Below are 16,987 nucleotides of genomic sequence, written 5' to 3' on the forward strand. Positions count from 1 at the left end.
TGTCATTATAATTTATGTCATGGTTATTTTAAAATCTTAATGTAGTAATGTATGTTTGAGAAGGACTATAGAATCAAGTATTAGTTCTGGTAACTTGTTTCCTTTTTCCCCTCTCTTTCTCAATCCCCTAACTGCTCTCTCTGGGAAATAACTATTTGCCAAAGATAAAAATTATTGGTACGGATTCTTGAGATACAGTCTACAAATGGGGGAAGATTCATCATACAGCTTTCTTTCTGTTCCTTAGAGAAGAAATCCTAGGGGCTTTGTGGGATGCTGAGAAACACTTTGTTCTTTCTTGTGACAGAGCTAGAACTCAGGGTAATGTGTCTAATTAGAGTTTGTACTCCTCTCTTCTGAGTTAGTAGTCAAACCTTGGGATATGACTGTTTTATTAGCTGTTAAAATTACTAAACCTGACTCCTTCCTGTAATGCATAATAAAACTATACTACTAATATGTCTAAGTCTCAAAAACATAATGTTGATTAAAAAATAGGAGAGTTTAAGGAGCCTAATAATAAGGTAATGTTTTTGTAAATCTAGAAAATATACTAGACAGTATATAGCTTATTATTTTAGGTATATACCTATGTTGTATGAGTACACATCAACTTCAGGATGTGTGTGTGTTTGGAGGGGGTGCTTTTGTTATTGTCCAGATAACATTTTATTTCTTACTAAAAAAAAAAAGAAAGAAAATTCAAACCAAATATGTCAAAATATGACATCTGCTAAATTTTTAATGCTAGCTTTATGGTGTCTATTAACAATATTTCATGATTTAAAAAATATTTCTAAGTTTCCAAGCTTTAGACATTCCAAAAATTAGACCAGCCTTCTTTCAGTTAGTGAAAAACAAATGGTTTTGAGTGGTAATTGCTTGTTGGGGATGGGATGAAATCAAAAGGAACACTGTGAGGTGGTCTACAGCTCCCAAAACTAGATGAGTGAGTCTTTAAAACAAACTTTTACGGAATTCCTCTGGCAATGCATGTGGTAATGGGAGCAGGTATTTTAAACAGTTACTCATGCTCAGTTTCATTCTCTCTTGTGGTATGAGGTTAATTCTAAGAGAGACTAATTCATTGTAATGGTAATTAGGGCTCCCTTCCAATAACACTTGAGATGTAACAAGCATCACTAGGGCACCAAAATGGTCTTTGTGAAAGAAGAAACAATGTCCAGTGTCTGTCATCCTTTGATCAAAGTGAGGAAAAATGGGGATTTTATTTCATTTATAAGATGTCAGCAATCACTGTCCCTTTCTTATGCTTTGAATGACTATTTCCAGCCTACTAATCTTTCTAGTACTTAGACCAAAGGTAATTTAAATAAAAACTACTCAACAAATATTATTGAGGAAAAATTAGACCTCACACAGAATGCTTTGGAATGTGTATTATACAATGACTTTGACAGTTTTATGCCTGTACAAATTTATTGTACATTCCATTGAGGAATCCCCTATTGTAGGAGAAATACATACATGCACACATGCTCTTACCATTAATTTTGCCACATTTAAGCAGATAAAAGTTAATTTAAAAAAACAATCATAAACTTAAGAGGTATTATAGAAGATAAGGAAGACAAATAGAGCAACTGTGTTTCAAAAAAAGAAACAGCATATGTGGGAAAGTAATAGCCTAAAAAGTCAGAATGTTGAACAGCGGGGTTTTATTGGAATAAGGTTAGATTTTAAGTGCTAATACCTTGCAATTTTATATGAAATACCAGAGTAAAATGATGGCATTTTTCTACCTACTAGTGGTATTCCTGAAAATCTATAAATTCCTTCATTATTAAGGCTTTTGAATTTTTGTTAGTGTGTATCTTATATCCTCTGCTGAGTACTTAGATTTCATGATCTGTCTTGCAGTGTTTTCATTTAACGCAGGAGGTTTCCCTTAAAAAAATGAACATCATAAGTTACTTGTTTGCATCACTGCCATTTGTCATAGGAGGAAAAAAATGTAGTTTACAGAAGATGTTTCTTAGAATTATTCTGTGGAGAGTCTCTTTTACCCTATCAGTTGCCCACAACCTACTGTCTGTTGGGGTGGTCTCTAGTTCAGATGTCAAAGTTCTTTCTTTTTAAGTGAACCAGAATACATTTTATGTAATGTGTGGGGGGTTAAATTTCATTCCAGATAAGAAACTAAAAAGCATTATATTAAAGGAATTTATGTTAGCAGTTTTCTGTCTGAAACAATATGTTCTTTAGTTTAAAAACTATCACTTTCACTGATACAAAAACCATGTATACAAAGTTGCTTTGTGGTTCTTCCCTTTTTTCTGTTGTCTAAGTGTAAATTCAGAATTTGGGAGAAAGGTTTCTCAGTTGCTGGGCAGATACTGAAGCTGTCCATGACTGTTTAACAGGCATTATCTATACTGATTAAATCCGACATAAAACATACCTCATCCAGAGGAAAGTGATGCATTAGTTATTCTACTTGGACCTTTAATGAAGTAGACTACAATGAAATGAACAGAACCACAAAGTGTGAATGTAAAACCTGAAACATGTAGGTTGAGAGTATAAGAATATGTGTGAGAGCATATGTGTGCAAGTAAATACACACACACAACATATATATATATACACACAGAAATGCACTTATATGTTTTATTAAAGGGGTAAATTTTATGCTTAGTGTGTTTGAAAATTTAGTTAAGTGCTAAGAAATTATCTGCCTGCGCTTTCTAATGAATCTCAATTAAAAATCTGATAGCATGTCCTTGCCCTGTGTGTGTGGCCTCAGTGGCATGCCCATGCTTCTGACTGATTTATCTCTTGATTTCCTGAACAGTACATTTCAAGAGGTGGTCAGGAAAGTCACCTTACCTAAACAAGCACAGTTCCTTGCATGCTGTCATAGTCTTTCTGGCTTCCTTCTTTATCCCCGCATCCTCCAGGTTTTCCAGGCCACAATTTTGTGTATTAAGGCAGACATAAGAAATTTGTGCCCTCCCTGCCATATTCATTTGGGATGGCTTCTGGGAAGATGTCCTTGATTCCCTCATTTAGAAGAGTCATTCCTTCCTTCATCCTACCCCAGCAGGCAGGAAGGACATTTGTACCTTCATTCCAGCACTTGTAACACACTTGCATTATAAACAGTCTTGATCATCAGAGTCAAGTTTTACTCATTCTTTTGCTTTCATTGTATAGTCCAGTGATTAACACATGGCTCATTTTCAATGTGTTTGCTGGATTTTACTTAATTTAAATAATTACCCATAACAGAGATGATTGAGAAAAGAAAAGTAGTGAAGATACAGGAGGACAAGATAGGATTATGTGGTCCCGAGAGTGAGGATATTTGTCTTCAGACCTATCTACTTTTGCATCATTTACATTGGTCCCATTGACATTCAAAAAGACCTCACTAAAAATTGGTAATGTGATATTTCATACTTTCAGGAACAAATATAACTAAGCTAAGCTCACAATTGGAGGCTGTTATTTTCATATAGAAGTTCATTCATTCATACATTCACTTACTTATCTAAATATTACTGAGGACTCACTGTGTGCCAGGCACTAAGAGGTACGAAGCTCAACAAGATAGTGCTTGCCCTCAAGGAGCTAATGGTGGGGCTTCCCTGGTGGCGCAGTGGTTGAGAGTCTGCCTGCCAATGCATGGGACACGGGTTCGAGTCCTGGTCTGGGAAGATCCCACATGCCGCGAAGCAACTGGGCCCGTGAGCCACAATTACTGAGCCTGCGCATCTGGAGCCTGTGCTCCGCAACAAGAGAGGCCGCGATAGTGAGAGGCCCGCGCACCGCAATGAAGAGTGGCCCCCGCTCGCCACAACTACTAGAAAGCCCTGGCACAGAAACGAAGACCCAACACAGCCAGAAAGAAAGAGAGAGAGAGAGAGAGAGAGAGATGAGATAAGGGAGGATGAGGGGAGGGGAGGGAGGGGGAGGGGGAGGGGGAGGGGGAGAGAGGGGAGTTGAATTTGCTTTTGTTTTCCTTCTCTTTCTACGTCGCTGCTCGTCCTTCCTCTCTTCGCTCTTAATAATGAAGGAAGGAAGGAATGAAGGAAGGATGAATGACTGCCACTTGCAGTCCGCACTAAGCAATTACATACCTCACTCAACCCACCCCCGAGCTAATGGTGTACTGGGGTGTGGGCAATGCTATTATGAAAGAAAAAGAGTCACAGAATGCTCTAGAAGGGTATTATAGAGAGGAGAGTCATGAAAAGTTTCCTTGAGGAGAAATAATTTGAACTAATATTGAAAATCAGGACCTAGCCCAGGAAAAGGGAAGATGAGGTAGAGAAGGAACCTTCCAATCATAGCAAATTATATGCAAAGGCTTGGAAGCAAAAGAAAATAATGTATGTTTGGAAAAGGGCAAATAATTTGGTAGGTCTGGAGCATAAGGTACATGTAGGGAGAGGGAAACCAAGTCTGGATCATAAGGATTCTTCAATGCTGATTAAGGAGTTGTGACTTTAGCTGCAGGTAGTGGAAGCTACTGAAAGAGTTTAAGAAGTGGCGTGGCAAGGCCAAATTTGTGTTTTAGATCGATCGAATCCTTTGGTTACGCCACGGATGATACATTGGAGGAAGCAAGTCTGGATTCAGGAGACCAATTATTAGGCCAATAACAAATCCAGAAGAAAAATGACAAAAGAGTCTGCTCTAAGTCAGTGCCAGTGAGGATAAAAAGATATGGTAGAGAGAAGGGGAAGAGGGGAGAGGGATGGACCTAGACACCCTTCAGGAAACAGAAGCAACACAATCTGGTGCTGATTGAATACAGAAAAATGAAGATAAGGAATAGTCAAAGATGCTTCCTGGGCTTCCCTGGTGGCGCAGTGGTTGAGAATCTGCCTGCCAATGCAGGGGACACGGGTTCCGCGGAGCAACTGGGCCCGTGAGCCACAATTACTGAGCCTGCGCGTCTGGAGCCTGTGCTCCGCAACAAGAGAGGCCACAATAGTGAGAGGCCCGCGCACCGCGATGAAGAGTGGCCCCTGCTTGCCGCAACTAGAGAAAGCCCTCGCACAGAAACGAAGACCCAACACAGCCATAAATAAATAAATAAATAAATAAATAAATAAATAAACGAAACAAACCAAAAAAACCCCTAGTTAAAAAAAAAAAAAAAAGATGCTTCCTGTGACTTGGATGAATGGGAAGGTGGTGGTAGTGCCATTCATTGACATAAGAAACATAGGAAGATAGCCAGGTTGTGTTGGAGGAAGGCAAGGAATATATTTTGGGCAGAATGGTGCCTGGAGATTAAGGGAATCAGAGGTTCTAGCTCTTTATCTTAAAACAGATGCACCTGCTATAGAGATTTGATCCATGACTTTTCTGTTGTGTTCCTGTATCATTGTTTCCTAACTGCCACAAGGATGTGTACTATATATTTTATAGACATAGATATATCCATCCATATTTTGATTTTCTATAATAAATAAAAATTAAAATATTGCAGACTCCTGTACTTTGTAAAGGATGTTTTAAATGAAGTAATTTGAGAGCTTCAAAAGATATTAAAAAGAATCTAAACCAGCCCTTCATTTCTAGATGAAGATCTAAAACCCAATTTGCTTAAGTGACTTGTCCAAGTTCACAGAGTAAATCAACAATAGTACCTAGATTAAAACCCAGATAACCTGACTCCTGGCTGAGTGTGTTTTTTACATTTCATCTCCCTTTAAAAAATGTAAAGAGAAAAATTAAGCAGACATTTATAAATATTTTTAAAGTTTCGTGACTCTGACTTTTCCTGTGTGTGAGAAGGTGGTATGTAAAAGAGAGGTTCCAGGCTAGTGAAGTGTGTTTTGGTGCAGGAAACATCTCATCTGTTTATGTGAAGAGAGAATGATTTTCCTGGGTCCTGACGCAACTATGGGGCACTATATGTGAAATGGCAACTTTCAGCAGCCACAAAAATGTGGTCTTAAAAGAGTCATAACCAAGAAAAATGATTGAAGAAGAGTTTATTCATATGGGATTTTTCTGGGGTACCGTTGAAGCTTAGCTTCGCCATATGCCTCAGCAAGGGTGTTGCTGTTACTCTTTTGGAGGGGATATAACAAACGTCCCCTCAACATTATTAATTTCAGTAGCTGAGAGCTTCTTCTTATCAAAAAGAGATAAGAATATTTACAGGAAGAAATATAGTCAGAGGTAAACTCCAGAGTATTCACCAAGTCTATTGAAATGACCCATCTATAAGCGCCTATTTCCGACAAGACTCAACTCTTTGTACTGGTAATATCTGGTACCAGACTTAGTGCATAGGATGCATTCATCACATATTTGCAAGGACTGAAGTGAACTGATGCAGGGTTAATAAGCCTGAACTAATATAGAGTCTGGTCTCAGTTTTTGTCCATTTGTGGGGTGATGCATAGGGAGAATAAAATCAGGGAGATACTGAGGCTCATTGACTAAGGAGCAGCTAGTGGGCATTAGTGCTGGAAAGCAAGGGTAGAGTCCAGAAAGCAAAGTTAAAACCCCAAAAACTGCTAAGCATGAATTAATATGGTGAAAGGGTAGCCTCAAATCAGGAACCCTCAGAAGTAAAGCAAGTAGCAGGAAACAAGGGATTGGAAAAGAAATGTGGGGTGGGCCAACAATACCAGCAGCCATTGTTGTTGACTCAGCCTGCTGATGTTAAGTCTGAGTTTCCCACACACTGAGTGACCACAGCCCGGCATCTGACATTAATTAGTTGTTTCACCTTGCTTTCCATAACCTCTCTGAACCTCAGTCACCACGACTATAAAATGAGATTCTTGGAGCTCATAATATTTAATGTCTCTTCCAGCTCACTTATTCTAATGGTTTTCTTTCTTCTGTAAGTAGTATTTTTTCAGATACCAAAATGAAAAACGGGATGCATGTCACACATATCAGTACAAAAGCTGTTTTAAACGTCAGCTAAATAGATTTACTGTCTATAAAGACAATTAATTATACTTCTCCATTTCATAAAAGAAAGAGTATACTGGAAATTCTAATAATAGAAATTCTAGCAAATAATATATTTGGCCTCAGCCTTCTTTTTTATAAAGCCATAAACCTAGATTTGGTTGCATTTTCAGGATTGCCACGGATTTATGAAACAGTGATATTTGATAAAAGCATCAACATTTAAGGCATTTTTTTTGCATTGCTTTACCTTTTTATTGCTTTCCCATATTTACCCTTTTACTTTATTTCATGGTTGTTTTGCCATAACTGAGTAATACCATATGCAGCAACATTCAATGAGAGTCCACTTAATCTACAACATATTTTAAGTGAACAATGCCTTTGTCAATTTTTATAGGGCTTAAAATGTTATTTTCTTAAGAATTACATGGGGAAATTCTGTTCTTTGTGCTTTAAGATAAGCTGTCGTTTAAGAGATTTAAGAGATTCCTTGAAGTGACCTCTTGAAGTGAAACGATAGAGAATGCATTTCACATGTAAGACATATCATAATCTCACACAGATTTTGGTTCTCATGAACATGAAGTGGCAAGAATTTTGAGGGCCCAGTAAGAGATCTCTCCCAAAACTCTCTTTTGTAGTGGAAAATGATAACATTAACTCTCTACTCGTCATTGGGCAAAAGACATGGGTGTGCAATTTATGAGTGAACTACAAATGGCTGATAATCTTCACTTCTTAAAAATATTTTTTTCTCTATTTAATAATGCTACTTGTCATACAGTGGACTGTACATTTGCTTTCTCACCACCTATAACATTTCCCAGGATATTACAGCCATCAATCACTGTGAAAATAATTAAATAAAAAAATGAAAAATTATCTGTCTTTGGACAGTTTCACGTCATCCATTCTGTAGCCTTCAATTTATGTATTCCCTGCATGAATATTGTGTGTTACCAGAATTTGTCTGTGACATTTGTGATAGTGTGCTTGTGCTTGATGGGTGACCGTCCTATAGAAGGAGCATATCCTGAGGGGCCATCTAGCTTCTTTCAAAGCAACTTATTGTGTGATCATGGACGATTTGCTTAACTTCTGGAGCCTGTTTCCTTATCAGTGAAATGAGAAAAAATAATAGAGTGGCTGGATTGTTACAAGTAGTCAGTGAGATATATATTTGTAAAACCTGGTACATAACCTAGCTTTGGTAGAGGCTTAGCATATTGTCATTGTTTTTATTACCTTTGTTATATTTAACAGTAGTTTGTAAGAAATAAAATGGGAGGAAGAAGACAAACGTATTACTATAAACTGCATACTAAGAAAAAAGGTAGGCGCTGACGAGAGGATTTTTAATGACCCATTGTATTAAAAGTGCTAGCAAAGTGAACTATCCAAATACCTGGCCCTAGACCTCTCACCTCATCTCAAATTAATTTGGCCTCTAATATGGTGAAGCAGAGTGAAGTAATCACCCTCTAATGTTGCATGTTTTTCTAAAAGGAAAAAGTAAATTAATTCTCAATGAGTTGGCTAAAAATGAAATCAGTAAATCAATTAATCAGTCAATCAACCAGCCAACCAATCCAACAACGAAACAGTTCCCACAACTCTGAGGTTAGTGGAACGTCAGAAGATAGATTTGAGTCCTCTCTTTCATTTCTAACAAGACACCTAAGGCCTCTGAGCCTCAATTTCTTAAACCATAAATGGAGTCAATACTTCCCTTGTAACGTTGGTATAAGAATCAAGTCAGACAGTGTATGAAAGCTCTTTGTAAACACTAAATCGCTTTACAAATGTAACATTATTTCCTTATGTAAAAATCATCATTTACCATTTATTATGTCCTTTCAAATCACATCCTACATCCCCTTACTAGTTTTATTGGCCAATACTTTATAAAACTCTGGAGTCAGACACTGAGAGTGACAGTATAGTCAAATAATTTTATGATTCAGATTGGGAATCTCCTCCTTTATAACCCATTAGCTCTTGTGGTCAGCAAATTCTAAGCTTAAGATTCACATCTTAGATGTTTGTAAAATGTTGAACCTTGAAGTAGCCATCATATTCTGTAAACATATTTTGAAACCAGTACAGAATATATGAAGACAATCAGATTTGTTACAAATCTTTTCTGAACCAGGCTGGTATAGCACATGAAGATGGATTTCACAGTTATACATCTACAGAGGAATGTTTAGAGATTAAGATGAAAGTAGTCCTCCTTATTAATCACACATTGTATATTTGACTTCTGCCTCTCTCCTCAGCCTTTAAATCAACTACATCTGGTTTTTGCTACTTCAGTGTGCCATTACCTTTTGCATTAAAAAGCAGTTAGTCTTAGAGCAGCCCCATTTGATTAAAAAATAATTAGCTAGAGTTAGATTCATGTTACTCATCATGGCAGCCCAAATAAGAATTTTAGGATAGGTTGGAGACCTACTTTATTTCTACAACAGGGTCAGCAGAATTGGGAAGCTCTTTGTGATAAATACTGGCATAAAGCAGATATTTTGCTTTGCTGGTGTTAATTTTTACAGTTTAAAAAAAAAAGCACAATAATACAGAATAGATGAATAGATAGTATCTTAACAGAGATAGGACCACAAAGCAGCTGAACGTTGATATAATAGTCGCTCTTTGCCACAGGGTGTCCTCCTCTATGGAGACTGGGGCACATGATTATTATTATACCCAGAGCAAATCAAAGTCTGGGAACTGACTCCACTAACCAACTGCATAAGAAATTGATATGTAATTATCAAGCACATCTGTATTGGAGCTCACTGATTAGTGAACTTTCTCTCAGGAGAGAAATCTGCATAGGAAACCAAGTTGTTATTTGAAATTTCTTGGTAAGCAGGGAATCTGGCATAGAATAATTTGATGGTCTAAATCACTTTTACTCAAGGAAATTGTCATTTTGTCAACAAGGTAAGAAGCTAGCACCAGAATGTAAGTTAAAACATTGGAGCATTACTTTCTTTATATATATATACACATATGCATATACAAACACACACACACACACACACACATACACACACCAGTGTGCTTAGCAACATAGATAATTTGCATTCTGATATAATTTTCTTATCTCATGGAAGACTGTTCATAAATAGTTCTGATATAGGCAGTTATTCTATGGACCACACTTTGAGAAGCATTGCTCTTTGCCTGAGTCAGAATTACGCTAGGAAGTTTTAAAAATATATAGTTTCCTAGTACATACCCTTGAAAATTCTGATTCAAAGTTCTGGTGTGTTGCACCTCCATCTGCATTTTTAAAATGCTCCCCATGCAGTTTGGATAAACACACAAGGTTTAGGACCTATGTAGTAAAATGCATAGGGTAATTAAGTAGTGCTTAAGACAAATAGGTTAGAGGTTAAAAACCTGGGTTTTGACACTGGGGGTGCCAAATTCTTGTTTGTTCTTGAGCAAGTTGTGGATTTTCTAAGCCTTGGTAGTCTTACCTATAAAGCGGCTATTAACAATACCTACCATATAAAGTTGTTGTGAGATTTAAGCGCTTTTGTGAAAGGGAAGCACTTAGCTCAGTGCCTGCCACGTGGTAGACAGTGGATAAATGTCAGCTATAAATGGTAGGTATCATCTCCATGATGGAGACTTATCTGCCATTTTGGAGAATATACACATTTATATACAGCCCCAAATTCCCTGGATAAGCAAGGAACATACTGCTAACGTGTGCCTGTCTGAGGCTTCCTTCGCTAAGCATCCATCAGATTTATCAGTCAAGACTTTTTTGGTTTTGTTAGAAACTATATCAGTGTGATTGACGCAAAAGAAAAAAAAAAAGTGGGCTGCTCAAGGGGACATCACAGAATTTATAACTGAATGTCCAAGGGTGGATCTGGCTAAAAACATGACAGGATGGAGGTGCTCTAAAAGTATCCTTCTATCTGTATCACCTGGCTGTCTGGCTATCTACCTACGTACCTATCTTTCTGACTTAGCCTCATTCTTAGACTGGCTCTAGTTTTGTGATGGCAAAATGGGGCATCAACAGTGTCAGGCATATATGTTACCAGCTTACCACAGAGGAAAAAGAAGTTCTTTTGTAGGCTAGTTAGACAAAAGTGCATAACTGAGACTTACTGGCCTTGCTTACAGTACCTTTCCATTCTTGAACAATTTATTCTCTCTAAGCAGGAGCAGAACATTCTGGATTGTCAGGCTCAAACATGTACCTAACCCTGAAGCTAGGGTGGGACAACTCCACCCAAAGCATTTGTTCTGAAGGAGGAAAAGACAATTTCCCAAAAGAAAGTTAAGGGAAGTTATTTAGAAAAGAGGGAACATATGATGCAGAATCTATAACAATAGATGTCTGTTACTCCAACCCACCCTCCTTTCCTCTACCCTTCCACTGTTGTTAAAATATGTTAGTTCAATTGGAATAAAGCCAAGATTAAATTTACCCTAGAGACCTTAAGTTTTGTTAAGATAATTTCCAGATAAGTGTTCTAATCTATTTTGTATTTGTTTTATAATAAATTTTTGTGAGTTGAAACTTTCCCCCTACTTCTAATTTGGGAAGGGGAGTTGAAAGGTTGAAGGGGAGTTACCTTATATTGACCAAGAACAAAGTCAGAACTTATTAATAACAATATGAGTTTGATTCTGACCTTTCATTTTCTTTAGCTTGGGACAGACTCATGTTTGATAAATAGAAATAAGCAAGAAATGTTGTTAGAAAGTGAACTGCCAAAGTTACAAAGAAGAATTTAGTTTTAAGCTATATTTATTACATGACAATAGTGTTACTATAGATTATAAAATAGTGGATGTATTTTGGTTCACTAAATCAGTAAAAATCACGTAGCTGTTAATGATTTGGAACCCAGCTTATGAAGCACGACTTGGCAGAGCTATCAAGTGGTTAGCAGTGTTGGTATGAAAGTTAAGGACTTCAGCACTCAAATCCAAGTCTGGCTGTTTTTGTGGTGTGTGGCCTTGGACCGGCCTTCTCTGGGATGCAGTTTCCCCTTATGTGTAATTGGGTAATAAAATGTGGTCACCACACAGTTGTGGGGGAGAATTAAGTGCACTGACAGGGAAGTGCAGGCTTCTTTCTGTATTTTTCAAGCGTATGAAAAATACGCTCAGTTTTATTCTCCCAAGTGCCTAACGGGCTCCCTCATAGTAAGTCACTTAATAATTCTTCTTGCCCCCTATGGTACCATTTATTTTACAACCATAGTATTCTCTAAGATGGCACCATAAAGGACTAAATGTTCCCCAAGGCAAGAAGGGCAAATGCTGCTTTATGGACCATATTTTCTGTGCCTCTTTTTGAGCTTGCAAAGGAGCACTGAGAATAGTTTTAGCTAGCTCTGAGGCTCTGCAGCTCGTTTCATATGCTGTTGCCTATACGTTAAGATTCCCTTAAAGGCTTGTGTTTTGGGTATCTGCCCCCCTCCCACTCCTTGTCCCATTTCCCTAACCCAGCATGGTCTTTTATTTTTCATTACAGAGGAGGCTGAATATTTCTCAGAGATAAGTGGTCAATATGGTATAATGAAAAGACCAGAGAACCAAGATTTAGATTTAAATTGTTGTGCTCTGTTAAATTTTTGCTGGTGACCTTAGGCTCATCGTTGACCTTCTCTAATTCTGTTTCCTCAGCTATAAAATAAAAAGAACAGTGAGGTCATCTGTGCTTAACTCTCTATCTTTGCTGTAAGGGTTAAATGAGAAAGCACTATCCAAGTGTGAATTTTCATTATGATTGTGTTGATTATATATGTGCATCAGTATATTACGGGTTTGTTAGCAACTGTGTTCCTATGTGCTCTGCTCCCATTTCCCCGGCTCCCAGAGATGCTGAGGATTCCTGCCAGATGGCTGATTTGCCAGCTGTGTCTTGTTTTATCATTGTAAATATTACATGCTTCAACTGAAAGACTTTGCTTATAACGTAGTATGTTTTGTCCTTTATCTCTTGCAGATTGAGAATTACATTGTGGAAAATATGAAGTCGGAGATGGCTCAGATACAGCAGAATGCAGTTCAGAACCACACAGCCACCATGCTCGAGATAGGGACCAGCCTCCTCTCTCAGACCGCAGAGCAGACCAGAAAGCTGACAGATGTTGAGACCCAGGTACACCCCTGAGCCAGAGTCGTCAAACTCTTAACCCAGATGATTTTTTTTCCTTTAACTTACTCCATAAACACAGAGCACATTTCAGCACTGGGATTGGGGAAACATATACATTTTTGTTTATTGGTAGTAACAACAATGACTGCCTGACATGCTATGCATGTTTCTTTTGATTTCATGAGAGTTGGTATATTTAGCTTTGTATGTGCTTGCAAAAACAGGACTAGGACTGTTTGTATGTGCTTCCAAAAACAGGCAAAGGACTTAATCAGCATTTAAATTTCAAATAAACACTTCAGCTACCAACTGTGATATGATATATGTCAAACAGAATAGCCATTTGTGTCAAATTGGTGCCTTTGATGTACATTTTTGACCTGTCCTGTTTTATCTCCAGTAGTACTCTAACAATAATGGCACCTGCAGAGGTTTTGTGCAGTCAGTGGATAGGAAGGAAAACCCCAAATAAACTGATCTGGAATGTGAAGATTTTGTTTTTATTCAGCATGATTTTATAATGAGAAGTCAATTAAAACTCTTCGTGTCCATGCATGTATATATAAATATATATATATATATTACCCTACTATGGACAATGACATTTTTTATGTACAAATCAGTAAAATGCCTTTTAATTATCACTGTCACAAGCCTACCATTACAGTTTAATGAAAATATTATTTTTGATGACTGGAAGATGATCTCTTGGTCCCCTTTTAACCATGGAAATGGTTATTCCTGTTACCATTCTGAAACCCAGAGGATGATTCTGTCTCAATGTAACAGTTGATTTCTGGAATCAAAGGTGAAGTATATTGTTAAAAGATAAACTGAGGCACATTAAAATTTTCAAGAGTTTGAGTGAACATTGATTCAAATTGGGCAGCACCTAACTGAAAGTATTTAGCTCTACTGCAGGAGCTAAGGGAAAAGTTTTAATAGAGAAGATGCAGAAGCAAAGCAAGGAAATTATTTGATTGGCTATAGCTTAAGCAGTTGCCTTATTTGGGAAAGCCTAGTTGGCTGTTTGTGATTGGTTGTTCTTAAGTTTACTTTCTTAAATTCAAGTGCATTGACTCTGGCTTAGATTTTGGTTTGCTTATGTAGGTTACCAAGACATTAAAGCCACCTCTAATGGCCTTTAATGTTTAACTCTTTTAACAGTATAAATTCAAAAATAATATGCAACCTTATTTCTATTTTGTGTCATTTGTGTTAATGGCATCACACAGATCTAATGTTGATATTTAAAGAGACATAACAATAATAATTTACATGGATAGAGCATTTTATATTATGCAAACCACTTTCCAATGGACAAATGATGTTTGTGAAGACTATATAGAACAGAAAGTTTGAATGATTTTCTCACATTGATACAGCTAGTGAATTAAATTTGGTACTCAAACTGATTCATACTCATTTCTTTCTCTGTCCTCCTTGATTAGTAATACTAATAATTATCTAATTGAATAAGAGCTTAAATGTGGATCACGTTGGAACAATAAATCACATAGGCTTTGGAAAATAATTTTTGTTGCACACTATCATCAGATAATTATGGGGGATGACGAAGGGAAAATTACATATTATAACTAAAAATTATGAGACTATGTAATCTGTTATCATCACACTGAGCAAGCTTGTTGATCTATGAACCAAGCTTGCTCAGTGGTATGAAGTTTCTTGTGGTATGAATAATGTGAGTGTGTTCTCTCTTATTTTTACTAGAACTGAATGCTCACCATCTCCTACAAAGCATTCTATATATTCAAAGACTGAAATACACAATTAATATTACCCTACTTGGTTGAACATTTGAAATTTTTATGCACTTCTTTTATAAGTTTTATGACATACATGACAGCATTTTGTTTCATTTTTTTCCATCCCCCAAATTGAGTTGTTTTTGTTCTATTTCCAACTGGGAATTGAAGTTGTTGGGGAAAAAATTCCCATTGTCAGCATACCAATCTCCAAACTGTTAAGACGCATGCTATGTAAAATTTTAAGAGATAACAACTTGTTCTGCATCCTTAAGGCTAAGAGATGTGTACTTTATGGACAATAGCACAGAAAATTCATAGGAAATAAACCTATTCCCTATATAGAGCAGCTAAAGTTGAATAGTCATTAAAGGCCAATGAAAATTTATTAGATGCTCCAAGAAGAATTTTAATATAGCTGAAACCTGGAAAACATCTCAAAAATCACAAATCCATCAGAACTTGCAATGAGAGGAAGGTGGAGATAGATTGTCTGACAATGGCTCGGACAAACTAGGTCCTACCTTAAGAGTGAATCCTGGGTGTTCTTTTCATCTTCATTTTAATATCTTCTAATCGTCTCTGCTATTCGTAGCTGTGATGCGCCAACCCTTTTTCATGTGAATGTATATCCATGAGGTGTTTATTTGAACCTTTGCAACAGTACCTAGTCTACTTAGACCTAATCATTCAAGTGCACTCAAGTTCTGATGCAAGGCCAAGTTCACAAAGTGAATCCTGAATTATTCCTTAATCTCAAAATGCTATAGTCTTTAATAATAAGCGTTTATAAACCAATAGATCCTTTAGTGCTATCCGGGCATGCTCCCACGTTTTTCCTCCCATATTCATTCTACTTTGTTTCTCGTTGGTAAGTGCTGCTTTTCCTAAACTGATTTCAGGTCCTCAGTTATTTTAGGAACTCATACCAGTGGTTTTGCAGTATATTTTAGTGCCCTGGCTTTCACATGATGTTGTTATAAAGATAAGTAACTTATTGCTTTCTAGTCCTCTGCTGACCTTCTAGACTTGAATTTAACAAAAGGTGATAGAGCCTTAGTTTTATTGCAGTGGCACTTAAAAATATTCTTGTGCCCAATAGGCATCATGATCAGAAAAGAGACAGAGAATGAGTATATCTAAGTAACCCTGCTGGTCATGGTTGTGAGATCAGGAACCAGCACTGAGCCTGTTCCTTCCTCCTTAGTTCAGCTTGCAGTGTTTTTCTTACTCTCTTATCGTTTCATACCAATATCTCCTCTCCTTCCAGTTCCTCTTTCCAAGTGTGCAGTATGAAGGGCTTAGTTTCAGACATTATTCATGTCCCTTCCCGTAGTGTGAATGTATTTCTGACTTCTTCCTCAGGCCAATTTTGATTAGAGGTACACTAGTAGACAAAAAATGACATTAAAATTTACCTCTAATAACCTGTGCTTGACTCTTTTTTAAGCAATTTTACATTTATTAGCTTTCAAATAATTTTTTAAAAACTTGATGGGGTAGGTACTATTATCATCCCTTGTTTAAAAATGTGGAAACTGAAACTCAGAGAGGTAAAGCAACTTTCCCCAGGCGAAAATACTAGTAAATGTTAGAGGGAAGATTTGAACCCAGGCAGTCTGGCATGAGTCTACATGCTTTACCAGCTCTCTATCTGTACTGCCTCCCTCTTGTGATTCCTTTCTCTCTCAAAGGCTGCAGACACAACTTGGGTCCAAGCACAGGATAAAAGGGAAATAAGATAAAGCAAATTAATGTGGACCTAATAGTAGCAACTGAATGTTTTCTGTAAATGATGAAGATGCAGCTGCTGCTGAAGGTACCACTAGCTATTGGCGTTTTACCACATGTCTGTACATCATTTCATGTAATCCTAGCATCCATTGTTGTCCTTGCTGCTTGCTGGCTGTGTAACTATAGGGAAGTTCTGTAGGCACTGGGCTTAAGTTTCCTTCAACTTCCAATCATTTATATGGAGCCATAGTGTTAGAAATAGAATTTAATAAAAATTTTAAAGATGTATTTTGAGTACCTCCTTGATGCAAGGTATTTTAATAGGTACTAAATAGAATACAACAATAAGTAAAAGTCTTTATCTTCAGTGAGCTTAATTGAGTTAATGTGGCAAAACTTTTCGAAACCATTTCTTTCTTGACTTTCCATCAAG

At 37.1% G+C, this 16,987-nt stretch overlaps 1 protein-coding gene across 3 annotated transcripts in view; it reads left to right on the forward strand.

Moving 5' to 3' along the window:
* Nucleotides 1–16,987, forward strand: part of ANGPT1 (angiopoietin 1) — a 264,673-nt gene that overhangs the window by 153,683 nt on the left and 94,003 nt on the right. For all 3 annotated transcript variants that reach the window (XM_036830972.1, XM_036830973.1, XM_036830975.1), the window contains exon 2: nucleotides 12,899–13,054. In XM_036830972.1, the coding sequence (XP_036686867.1) occupies nucleotides 12,899–13,054 (156 nt within the window). The remainder of the gene's footprint in view (nucleotides 1–12,898; nucleotides 13,055–16,987) is intronic.

This window comes from Balaenoptera musculus, chromosome 17 (assembly GCF_009873245.2).
Source record: "Balaenoptera musculus isolate JJ_BM4_2016_0621 chromosome 17, mBalMus1.pri.v3, whole genome shotgun sequence".
Taxonomy (NCBI): Eukaryota; Metazoa; Chordata; class Mammalia; order Artiodactyla; family Balaenopteridae; genus Balaenoptera; species Balaenoptera musculus.